This window comes from Coenobita brevimanus, chromosome 90 (assembly GCF_032717465.1).
Source record: "Coenobita brevimanus isolate Jiangsu-jjx chromosome 90, ASM3271746v2, whole genome shotgun sequence".
Classification (NCBI taxonomy): domain Eukaryota; kingdom Metazoa; phylum Arthropoda; class Malacostraca; order Decapoda; family Coenobitidae; genus Coenobita; species Coenobita brevimanus.
Window position 1 is genome coordinate 29,752,440 of NC_137043.1, and position 12,989 is coordinate 29,765,428.

General features: G+C 40.2%; 1 protein-coding gene across 1 annotated transcript in view; it reads left to right on the plus strand.

Moving 5' to 3' along the window:
• Positions 1-6,512: 6,512 nt before the first annotated feature.
• The window catches only part of LOC145411654 (kinesin-like protein KIF11), a 98,351-nt gene continuing 91,874 nt past the window's right edge, over positions 6,513-12,989 (plus strand). The window contains exon 1 of the mRNA XM_080281660.1: positions 6,513-6,595. Within this exon, the coding sequence (XP_080137786.1) occupies positions 6,513-6,595 (83 nt within the window). The remainder of the gene's footprint in view (positions 6,596-12,989) is intronic.

A 12,989-nucleotide genomic window follows, 5' to 3' on the forward strand; every position in this document is an offset into this window, starting at 1 on the left:
TCCTCTGAACTTTCTGCTTGCATCCCTCCACCTCTACGACGTGTGTGTAGCACCCGTGTAGCAACAAACTCTCATCCTTTTTCTGTCCTACTCTCTAATGCAAGAGTTAACTGTTACTCCCAGTCCTTCATTTATGCAACAAGTCAACTCTGGAACTCTCTCCCTCTGTCTGTATTTCCTACTTCCTATGATCTCCAGTCTTTCAAAAGCAGTGTGTCCAGGCATCTCGAAATGATCGGATCTTGAAATTGGCTCTCTGTTGTGTTGTTTTTGTTTTTTTTCTTGGACGGAACGGTTTGCGGGCTCCTGGCCTTTGGTTCCTTCTTCCTTGCATTAAAAGAAAAAAAAAATCCATCACTCATTCCTTTTTAGGCATACCAGGAGCTTAGGAGCCTGGGGCTAGATGCCCAGTACAGACATTGTATGTAAGAGTGGCTAGTTGGCCTTCCCTGAGTGGCATTATGTAGTTCAACCATCTCTGGAATGTAAATCATGACAGGTCACAGCTGGTTGGAGCACCTTAACGCTAGACCACCTAGCACTGTGTTTGTTGGTTATTCTGTAAAGTTACCACCCAGTGTAGTAAATGGTTTTGTGGGTTGCTGGAAACTATTTACGGTAGTTGGGTCATTGCAAGGTAGTATTATATTGAGTGAATATGTGGTGGGAGCCCACCTAGCACTTTTTTCTTTTTTAATGTAAATCAAGTAAATGATGGTGAAGTTGTTTTATCAGCTCTTGTTAGTATCTGTGAACTCCTTTTGGTGAAGAGGCAAGTTTATGAGTATCATAGTTTTAGTTGTGGTGGGTCAGGCAGATATTATGTAGTAAACATAATGCTAGGTTTTGTATCAGACTGAATTATTGTGTCAGTATTAGAAAGATTAATAACTTATCCTAATTCCCTGTGAATGTTGAATATAGCATTAGTTTAATTTAAAGAATGAATTACAAATTTACAGTATGGCAATGCATCCAAATGTATAGTTGACATTTTGAAAATGTTAGCAGTGCTCTGTCTAAGTGGAGGTTGCTGCAGTTAAAGTAAGCTTTTTAATACGATCAGTGTTGTATCAGTTAGTTTCCATTTTTGGATTCAGATGTAAAATGATACTGTACCTAGTACACTTATCCTTGTGGTGATCCTGTTGAATGGAAGGATGTGAACTCAAGTAGACCAGTTTGAGTATAAACTTGGATCAGAATCAAAGAATGCAACATGTCAATAAATACTCTTATTTGGATACATAACTTATAAATCATCCTAATCTACTTTATTTTGGTGACAGTGTTGCTCATGGGTGAGCAGTTAGTTACCCTTGCCTTAAATTTTTGGCTGATAGCCTAGCCCTGGGTCCCTGTGCTCCCCAGTGAACCAATAAAGAATTGGATGATGGATGGATTGTTTGGCATTTAAAGATACTTTGGTATTCCCAAAGGGTGTGATATTTAATCATAACTCTTGACGCTTTGTTAAGAATATGTATAGTTAATTGTGGGTATTCATATATTTATTTGACTGCAGTACTGCACTGTGGAATATGATGTTTCTGGAGTTGAAAATATTGTGATCAGTAAGAGGCATGAATGTAGTGTGATCTTGTAGTATTGCTTGCCGGTCAGTCAATCATACCTCTGTTTCCATGGAACTTTGCACTCTGTGGTTTTTATTCTCACTGGTTAAGGTTGCTCCCAAGCAGTTCTTCCTCACCAGTTTATCTGATGTGTTAATATATTCTTGTACAGTATGTTATTTATGCAGTCCTTGTCAGTGGGGAAAAGGTATGAATGACATAAACAAGAATTATATGCTATACAGTACTGTGCTAAGCATGAAGGGAGAGGTGCTAAGCAAGAGTTGGCGAGAATATGACCCTAGGTAGCTATAGCTGTGACATAGCTAGGCTACTTTTTCCATGCACACTCGTCTTGCTCTTAACTGTCTCTCTTCCCATCCCACTCTCTTGCCAATAAACTATCTCCATTTTAACTCACTGTTTGTGTTTTGTCCATTGCATTTGCTGGAACATTCAGCAAGTCATATATTTTCCCAGTTTTGTGTGGAGAATATATAATACTAGCAACCCAGCAAAAGCCTTAACTGGACTGATGCATTTATCTTGGATGGTTTGACCTCTCTACAATGTCTTCAGTAAATCTGAGGTGGTCTTTGATTCTGTAACTATACCAACACTCATGTTTCCTTTCAATTGTAGAGTTGAAAGCAAGCACAGCAAAACTGTGCAGCCTCACTCCATATGAGACTATGAAGCCTAGAGGCTCACAGCAAATGCTGTAAGTTGTGGAGTGAGAGAAATTAATAAGCCTGTAAGTAGCCTTAAAAATTTCCTTAATGCTCTTATACTCTGTGTCAGTGACAATGCTTCCTGAAAGAACCCCCTTGGAGACGTGGGACCCCCCCTTCCCACTCCTCAGTGCTGTTGGTGGAGTGGAGAAAATCATTATACAGGCATACCCTGGTTTAACAATGTAATTGGTTAGGTAAAACCCCATCATTAGGCGGGGTATTGTATATTGGAGTACTTTAACATGTAAAGTAATGTGGAGCATTTACCAGCTTTGGGTTTCCCCCCAAACCAAGCCCAAAATGCACTCAAATGAGCCCAAAAACAAGTTTAAAGCCAATCTAAATGGCCTAACAGCTGTCAAGGAAGCTAACCTAAGCCTAACACCTGTAACTAAATAAAAAATAAAATATGAAAATTGTCTTAAGTCTGGAAAAAATCAAGCTTATTAGTGAACTGTACCCCAAAATGACAATGTTCATCCCACCTATGGCTAAAACACATTAATCTAAGTCTAAAGAGTTTATAAATCAGTCTAAACACAATTTTAGTCTAAAATATCATCCAAATCAGTAAAAAAAAAAAAAAAAATGTTAAACCAGGGTTTGGCCATTGTTAGGCGGGGTATGGTGATATTTCTACCTCCATTGTTGAGCCGGGGTATTGCATTTAGGGGTATCGTATATTGAGGTATTACTGTATTACTGTACATGAAAAAGACATAGGAGTGAATAGGTTAAGGAATACTGCAATTAATGAAAGATGTGAAGCCGTTAGTGCTTATAATATGTAAACAGATAAGGTAATAGTAGTAGTTGCAACCCCAAACTCATCTGGATAGGAATCCAGTGGATCAGAGGAAGCTGATCTTAGGGTCAAGTCCTTCTAAAGAACTTTTGTTACACTGGAGGATTATCTGTGCGGTGATAATAAGGTAAATGAGATGGGCATGTGTTTTGGTGTAGGGGCTACACTGCACCTGAGGACAGTGGACTGATAGTGAAATGTAATGCTTAGTGTTTGTTAAAACTGAAGGAGGTAGGGGTGATGGGTGCATTGTTGTCAGACAATGTGCAATAGTGTCTCTCAGTAGGTTAGTTTCTGAGGAGTGTATGTATGGTGGTAGTTCATTAAGGATGCTGTTTGTCTGGAGGATTTGGATGGTTGTGGTGTCATAGCTGTAAATGTACAGCCTTTGGTTCCTTCATCCTTGCATTAAAAAAAAAAAAAAAAAAAAAAAAAAAAAAAAAATAGGTGGCTGTAAAGTGTGTCCTTGAATGCGAGGCCGGGGGGGACTAGATTTGTGACTGAAGGATTGGACTGGAGTATGTTGATGTGATAAGAAGGGGCAGATTGAAATGGTCTGGGCATATGTAGAGGGCAGAAGATGGCAATTGGGTGTGGAAAGAGAAGTGTAAATGTCGCAGGTAGGGTTGCGAGAGGCAGACTGAAAAAGATATGGGACGAGGTCATAGAGTGTGATCTCAGAGATAAGGGACTGAATAGGGAGGCTGCCAGAGACTGAGCAGTGTGGAGAGCAGCCATTAGGTGACCAAGGCCAATGCATGTAAGCATGTTGGAGCCTTTATAAATGACACAGATGCATGATACAACACTCACTGTATGTGTCTGTGAAAGGTGGTGTTGGGTGGAGGACAAGGGATGTTGAAGTATTGTATAGTGTTGCGTATGTGTTCATTACCTGTTTCTTTGTGGTGAAGGGTGATACGACATGGATGGGATGAATTCTGAGCTTAAGGAATGAATTTTGTCTCATTCATATGGTCCATACTAGGAGTATTTTTGTATCTTTATGCAAGTAATCTGTATTTGTGGCCTTTTTGAGAGAGAAATGTCTTAAACTTTGTTTTGTGATTTTTAAAGCTTTTTTTGTGTTTGTTGCAGTTAAGGTAGGGTCCCACCCACTCTTTTTGGAAGTCCTTTCTGTTGCTCAAAGATAGTGTCTCTAAGTTTTTTTTTATTGTACAGAGTTTATGAGATGCCTTGAAAGCATTGATATTGTTTGTGTATTGAGAAAGGGTCTTATTCATATCCAAACCAAGTCCAAAAATTTTAGTGTGATTCTCCAATGGGAGTACTTTCACAAAGAGGGGGACCTGGGGGAGTGCTTGAGGTTTTTGTCTTTCAGTCTAGAGTGAAGAGAGTAATAGTTATGATAGTTGGTGAAGCAGTCATGGCTGAGAGTCCAGAACCTGGCCTACCTTCACCCTGTAGAGATTTCTCCCTGCTCTCTCTCCTACCTGCCCCTTGCTGACCTCATTGGCATCCTTCACACTAACTCCCTCTCACCTATACCTGTTGGACATGCAAGACGAGCTGCTAGTCACTCAGCGGGTTGCAAATGACCCTATCTGTTCCATGTGTATTCTAGGGTCACCAAAAAGTTAATACTTCTGAATATTCCTTGGGGAATAAATATCAGCAAAGGGTGAAGCGGGACAACAGTAGGCCTACATGAGGTGCTCGAAGGCCCTGACCCCATCCTACTTTCTGCTTTACACCCATAATCAGACAGTGGTGCCCCAGCAGGCAACCCATAGATCTGCAGCTGGAATGGAAGCACTCTCCTCAAAACCTATCTCATGACTCCTAATACAGCAACTGCAGACAGTCACATCACTAAGCAAGACCAAGGAGGGTTGAAATGGGGCACCGTGTACAGTACAAGGTTATCTTGGTCTACAGCTGTGATGGCAAAAATGTTGAGGATGTGCTGGATTAGGGCAATAGCAGTTGCATGGAGACAGATGACTGAGGTCATATACAATCTCCAGGCATCTGAGTATTCAGTTAATAAGGTTTCAGAAGTGTATTTAGCTTTTCACCAACCTACTGAATTAGAAGTAACATTATGTAGCCTACACTGTACAGCTCCTTTAATTCTGTATATTTCATCCTAGCTAATAGTACTTTAACTGCATCCTCTGTTAAACAACTTTTGTGCTATATGCTACTTTATTGCACCCTATCCATTTTATACCCTGAGTCCTTATTTTTCAAGGAGTGACTTATCATTGGTTGACCCAATGTCCTCTACAATTACATACTTAATTCTTGTTGGTGTTGAAAAAAAAAAAAAAATCTATTTGGAGAAACATCTTGAGAGAGAGAGAGAAGTGGGAGAAATGGAGTTCCCCCGAGCTAAGCCCTGTATTGGACTATATAGCCCCGCTAGGGTTACAGAAGCGAGCTACCACTCCCGGCACGGCAGCCCGGGCGAGGCTCGAACTCGCAATCCCCCGATTACGAGTCCGGCGCGCTACCACTGTGCTACCGCGCCCCCCAGAGAGAGAGAGAGAGAGAGAGATTCTGTTACCAATCGGTTCCCCGCACCTGGTGATGGTCAAACACTCACTGCCTTCCATTTATTCCCCCCCCCCCCTTCTCGTTTGTTTATAGAGGCTCCAGTTGCCTGCGTCGGGTTTGGTCACCTAATGGCGGCTGTTCGCGCTGCTCGATCTCTAGCATCCTCTCCATTCAGTTCCTTAACCCTGAGATCACTCTGTGACCTTTTTTATGTCGGAAATTGTTTGCAATCCATTAAAGTTCATTACATCTCCACTACGGAGAGTTAAGGTAAAAAAAAAAAAAAGTGTCGAGTTGGAGAGATGTAGGGGAGGTGGAATGGAGGAGATTACCGAGATAGGTTGTGTCGTACGGTAATATCGGTATGTTTGTGTATAGTTTCTTCCCCAGAATGGTCGATTTGATTTCAGCTCTAGGGACGAACAGGCAAGGACAAAAACCCTGTCTAAAGGTCCCGTGGTCGGCGGGAAAATGAATAAAGAAAATTTAGAAGTTATATAGATAATCAGATGGCATAGTAAAATTAAAGGGAACAATTTAAATGTAACGGAGAAAGCACATGAAGGACTTCATATTGGAACTTGGTTTCTGATTCATTTTGTATTGTTGCTTTTTTCCTGGTATTTTGTAGCTCATTTTTTCCCGAATGATTGAATGGTACACAGTAATATGTATATGGTACATATAAAGATAATGATACCCGTTTTAGGCATTAATTATAAAGAAACGAATTCAGTTCTTGGCTCAAGTTTGTCCCATCGGCCACACTCGACGCTGATTGGTCAACTCAAATCAACACTGAAAGAATTCGAAGGAGGTGCGGCTTGTGGTGTCTCTTGTTGTGAAGTTATATAGGTAGTGAATAAAGCGTTGTGCAAGATGATGACGAGTCCGGCATTACCAAGGAAGAACACCCGGAAAGGGACAAGCAGTCAGAACATCAAAGTATTCGTGAGATGCAGGTAAGTAGCATATACAGTACCGCAAGCCTAACAAGAAATGGTAACTGGGCTGTAGTTTATAGCCGAATGTTTATCTTACTGTATTTATTTATTTAGCGTAAATGCCAAAGATATTTCAGATAATTTTACCTTCTAGTTTGCATGATCCAAGGAATATGAGACTAAGCTTGAGCCTGTGCTGAAATATAGCGTCATATGATACTGCATGTGCGTGGTGCAGCACCTTTGGGATAACAGAGTTTCGGGTAATCGTCAGAACAATGTTATCCATATGGGGGTGGTTACAATTGAAAAGTGTCAACCATTTTGCCCAGAAAAAGAATGTAAGTCAACCAATAATAGTATCTAAACAAGCCTAACCTACTTTTCCTAATCAGACTCATGTGAGCAGTGTTATGGATAATAATTATGATGGTAGGTGTAGTTTAGGGAAGTGAAGCTTGGACATTGTTGGAAGGACACAAGTCAAGAGTGAGAGCAGTGGAAATGAGTTATTTAAGAGGAGCCTGTGGAGTCACGTGGAGAGACAGGCTGACGAATGAGGATATAAAGGAACGTTGTGGTGTGGATGTGGATGTGATAGGAAGCGTTATGAGGAATACACTGAGGTGGTTTGGCCATGTGGAGAGGATGGAGGGTGAAAGACTGACGAAGAGAGTGTATATGAGTGAGGTGGAGGGGGAAAGAGGGAGGGGGAGGCCGAGGATGAGATGGAGGGATGGGGTGGAGAGGTATATGAGAGAGGGGAGTGTGAGTTGGGAGCAGGGCAGTGAAATGGCGGGGGACAGGGCGACTTGGAGGCGATTTGTTTGTGGCCACCCCAAACGGGATTGAGGCGTCTGGCAATAGATAGATAGATAGACTAACAATATATAATCTCTTCTAGGTTTTCAAGGCATGTTCGAATGTTACTGTTAAAAGTTAACCATGTAGGAACTTAATCTAACCTCATTTAACATGTACTGAGCAAGCATAGTCTACCGTAGTGGATATGTTTTAGTGAGAGTCCATTGTCATCAGAACACAAGATCAGAATATATGGCATATGGAGATTTTCCGGAATATGTTATCAACAAGAAAAATGTTTGTTGCATAATAAAAAATGGAGCAATTAGGAAATAAATTTGTAAGAAGCTCCATCTAGTGATGGCCCTAATGTATAGTTTTACCAGCTCCCTGATGTTAAATTCTCGAATGGTAGAGACATAATATTATTAGCTTTTATATAAAAAAAACGTTTTCCAGTCATAATTTGTTGTGTTGCGTTCGTCTTAACCTTCATTTATGCATGATAAATTCAGTTTTTGAGAACAGATGAATTTACACCAAGAATGGTGACTTACTAGGAAATTATTATTAATTTTTTCTGTGCACCTTGACCTGGCATTCATTGGACTTAACCCTGGACATGACGGTTGACGGTGTTTATGGAGGTATTGCCTTTGGAACGGCACCTCCTTTTTACTCTTCCCAGAGCTGCAGTCCTTCTTCTTTTAGTTCTTTTTTCCTTGTATTGCACATCTGGTGCAGTATCTCCTATTTCTCCTTCAATCTTGCTTCTTCAAATAAAAAGCTCCCAATTATTTCCTCCTCTTCTTTGTGGTATGGTTGTTGTAGCTGTACTGCTGTCTATCTTTCGTTTACGTAAACTCGGGCACCATAATACAAAATGTTTCAGATCTTCCACATCCACCCCACACAGCTTGCACTGTTTGTCCATTCGTGTGTCTGTTTCTGTAATTTAGTTGCAGTGTATTTGACCTTGCTTTGAATAGAGTTATTGATGCTGGAAAATTGTCATATATTTCCTCATCCTGTATTTTTTTCTTTGTACTTCCTGTATTTGCTCAGACTCATTTTGTTTAACATTTCCTCTCTCCATTTATCAGAATCCCAGTTTCTTGGCAACTCTTTTATTTGATGTCTTGTCACATTCTCTATTCCATTTTTTATTTTTAGTGGAAGCAATGAAGAAGATCAAAATGGGAAAGGCCCCAGAAATTGATGGAGTGTATGGTGAAATGCTGAGGTAAGGGGGTGGGATTGTTGTGGAGTGGATATGGAAGTTGTGTAGATTGGCTTGGGAAGAGGGAAGGGTTCCAGAGGACTGGAAATCAGGTATAATTGTTTCTTTATACAAAGGAAAAGGGGGGAGAGAAGTATGTGGTAACCATAGGAGTATTTGCCTTCTTAGTGTGACTGGAAGAATGTATGGTAGAATACTCATTGATAGGGTTAGGCATATGACAGAGGAGCTAGTTGGAGAAGAACAAGGGGGATTTAGGAAGGGAAAAGGGTGTGTAGATCAGATATTTGTTCTAAGATGTTTAGTGGGGAAGTATCTAGAGAAGGGAAAGAAAGTGTATGCTGCCTTCATGGACTTGGAGAAAGCTTATGACAGAATAGATAGGCAAGATATGTGGAAGGTATTAAGAATATAAGGAGTGGATGGGATGGGAAATTGTTGAGTGCTGTGAAGAGTATGTACGAAGGAGCTAGGGCTATGGTGCGAGTGGATGGTGAGCTGAGTGAGTTCTTTGATCTCAATGTGGGACTGAAACAGGGTTGTGTGATGTCTCCATGGCTGTTTAATATATACATGGATGGGGTTGTAAAGGAGGTGCAAGGTAGGGCAGTGGATGTGGGCGTGGCTCTAATGAATGAGGGTGAGATTTGGAAGATTCCGGTGTTGCTGTTTGCTGATGATACAGTATTGTTGAGTGAAGATGAATGGGAGTTGCAAGGTTTGGTGAATGAATTTGGGACAGTGTGTAGGAAGAGAAATCTGAAAGTTAATGTAAACAAGAGTAAAGTTATGGTGTTTGAGAGGAATGAAGTCACAGAATGTACAGTGAAGTTGGATGGTGAGGATATGGAGACTGTGAGTGCATTCAAATACTTGGGTAGTGTGATGAGTAGGGATGGAACGTTGGGGGATGAAGTGCGTGAAAGGGTACAACAGGGAAGGAAGGTTGTTGGTTTACTGAAAGCAGTGATGCGAAATAGGGAGGTGAGTATGGAAGTTAAGAAGTCACTGCATGAGAGTATTGTGATCCCTACCCTGACGTATGGAAGCGAGGCGTGGACCTTGCAAGAGGGGAACAAGTCAAGAGTGAGAGCAGTGGAAATGAGTTACTTAAGAGGAGCATGTGGAGTGACATGGAGAGACAGGTTGACGAATGAAAAAAAATGAAAGAACGTTGTGGGGTGAATGTGCATTTGGTTGAGAAGATAAAGAGAAATACACTGAGGTGGTTTGGACATGTGGAGAGAATGGAGAATGAAAGACTGACTAAGAGGGTGTATGTAGGTGAGTTGGAGGGAGGGAGAGGGAGGGGTAGACCGAGGATGAGGTGGAGAGATGGAGTTGAGAGGTATATGAGGGAGGGGGGAGGGTAGTCAAATGGTGGGTGACAGAGCGACTTGTAGGCGTTTTGTCTGCAGCCACCCTTTGTGGGATTAGGGCATGGGGCTATAGATAGATAGTCCCGACATATATTTCCGTACTGTTACAGTATTATCCACTTATAGTTTCCATTCTCCTGCATGTCTCTCGAGATCATTTTCAACAGATCGTTGTTTCTGTCTTTTAGGTATTTTAAATACCGGTAATTCAACTTTTCTTTCATCATTCTTGTTTTCATCAATGACGTTCCTATCTCCCCTCCCAACGCATGTATCACTGTATATTTCTGTGCTCCCAGGATCTGCCGGTATACTTTGTTCTCTATCCTCTGTAGTTTTTCTATATCAGTGTCTGTAATTTGTAATATTATTTCCATACAGAACATTGGTAAGACGACACTTTTCCAGAATATTTTACCAATAAGCAGTGTGTTTTAACTCTTTAATATTACTGAGTATGTTCCATTTGACATTTCTTGTGCCATATTTATATTTGTCAGTTTCAGTCTTTCAAACATCTCTATCTATTTATCTATCTATTGCCTGACGCCACAATCTCGCAAGGGGTGGCCATGTGACTTCGAGTTATTTGTTTTACAGGGAGGGGCACTAACCCTCCACCAACCCACTTGGTGACACGTAGGGAGCACGTACGGTTTGGTTATATGGTTACCACCCAGCATTGTAAATGATTTCTTGGCTTACAGGAAACCATTTGGCTTGTCCCTCAATGTAAAACCACCTGTAAAGGAAAGGAAAGCAATAAATAGTGACAGGAAAGATGGGAGAAATAGGTAGAGAGGAGGGAAGGCACAGAAAAAGAATGATAAAGGCTAAGGAAGAAGTACGTATTTCTTTTATTTTCTGTGGTTATTCCCAGATATTTAATATCTTTTGCTACTTTTGTTCCTTCCACTTCTTCTGGTTGTTCTTTCATATTCCATATCATTACATTACTTTTGTTCTTATATATTGTTATCCCATACCTTTACATATTTACTATCCTTATGTGTGTTTTTGCATCTTCTAGTTTTTCTGCCACCAGGAGTCCATCGTCTGCATAGAACAGCACTCTTATTTAAATATCTCATTACTGACACCTTTTCCTCTGTTTTCAGTGTCCGTAGTTATCATATATGTTATCAGCTTGAATGAAAGTGTTGACGCTGTGCACCCCTGCTTTATCCCACTTGTCACTTCTATCTTCTCTTTCATTGTTTTAGGTGGCTCTATCCTTGTTTCATCTCCATCATATATTTGCTAATGGCATCTATCACATAAAGATGGATTTGATAATGTTTCATTGCCTTGATCAGACTTTTTCTTTTTATAGAATGATAAGCTTTTTTGAAGTCTGTTGCAGTCACTATGAAAGGGTTTTTCTTTTAAAGCTTTTTTCCACATGTATTGTAATATGGATCTGTTGTCCTCTACCCTTCCTCCCTTCATGAACCCAGCCTGAGTCCCCTGCAATTCTTCATTTCTTTTCAGATGTAATTCCACTTCATCCCTCAGTAGAGCCATAAACATCTTATATGATATATTAGTCATTGCTAGGGGTCTGAGGTCTTTCACTGTAGGTTTTTTCACTTTTGGTATCATTTTTGTGGTTGACACTTTCCATTCTTTTGGCTTTTCTTTGCTTACTAGTTCTTTCTTTAAACACATTGCCAGTTTCTCAGTACTGTACATGTATCACTTTTTATTAATGCCTTATACATTTCCAGTTGTATTCTATCAGGTCCTGGTGCTTTCCTGTTTTTTAGGTTTGTGAGGTATTGTCTCACTCGTTCAGTATTTAATTCTGGTTTATTCATTGGTACTATTTTCTTCTCCGTTGCTTGCACTACATCCATGTCCTTCAGATCTTGCTTGAAGGGAAGAGGATTGGAGCAATCAGTGTATATATATATATTTATCAATTTCAATTCATTGTTTTGGACATGAACCTACTTTTCACTTATTATTGAAGGTAAAGTTGTTTGAATTTATGAGGAAAGTCATAGACTTCATTAAAATAATTTTTAGGGAAAAGTGCTGTAAAGCAAAGGACATTATTCTATACATTAACCATAGAATAGTCAGGCTAGCTCTGCTGTAGTTCCCTTTTATAATTATCAATATAATTTTTCCATCTACTCCTGATTTCTTGTCCATCTACTGGTTTTTTCATAAATTGTCACACTTTTTTACACAGTCATTCCTATGTTTTTTTATTTTTTACTGGTTTCATAATTTTTTTTTTCTTTTCCATATGCATCATATACCTGTAAATTCTTATACCCTCATGTGCAATTTGAAATTTGAAAATATTTTGAGAATATTTTGATACGAGAGGCCCTTAGTTCTATCTGGCAACCATTGCTAACTCATAACACCTGTAATTAGTTACATACAGAACCTCACAGCACAACTAGACACACAAAACAATCACCATACATACATTACCGGGCCCTCTTCAATAACATCCCACCTCCAGACATTCCAAAACTTGCTATGAAGAAGCACCTACATAACCAGTTCTCGTTCATGGTAGTACAACACTTCAGTCAGAACATTACTTATACTGCATTGCAAACCCGTCTGACATTCACCCATCAGAGGTGTCTTTAAATAGAGCTGATGAAATACAGTGCCTAACTAGGCTTAAATCAGGACATCACACAACCCTGCTTAGTTTCTGCTTAGATTTGAGTTGGTTGAATCACAAACTCATGTAATGGAGTACTGCATTGCACATGCCATAGAAAAGTATAGGTGCAACATCTGCGGTATAAGGAAGCTACAAGATTTCCCCATAGGAGCAGTTGCTTACCTGCGATCAATGGATTTGCCTAACCAGGTGAAGTGGGGCTAAGCATCAACAACAACAACTTTTGACTCAGAGGTGCAGTAACCTTGTATCCCAAGATTTGCATGAATAACCTGCCACAGGCCCCCCAAACCTAAATCATGATGAGTACAGTAGTCAGGTGCCCCATGGTGCCTG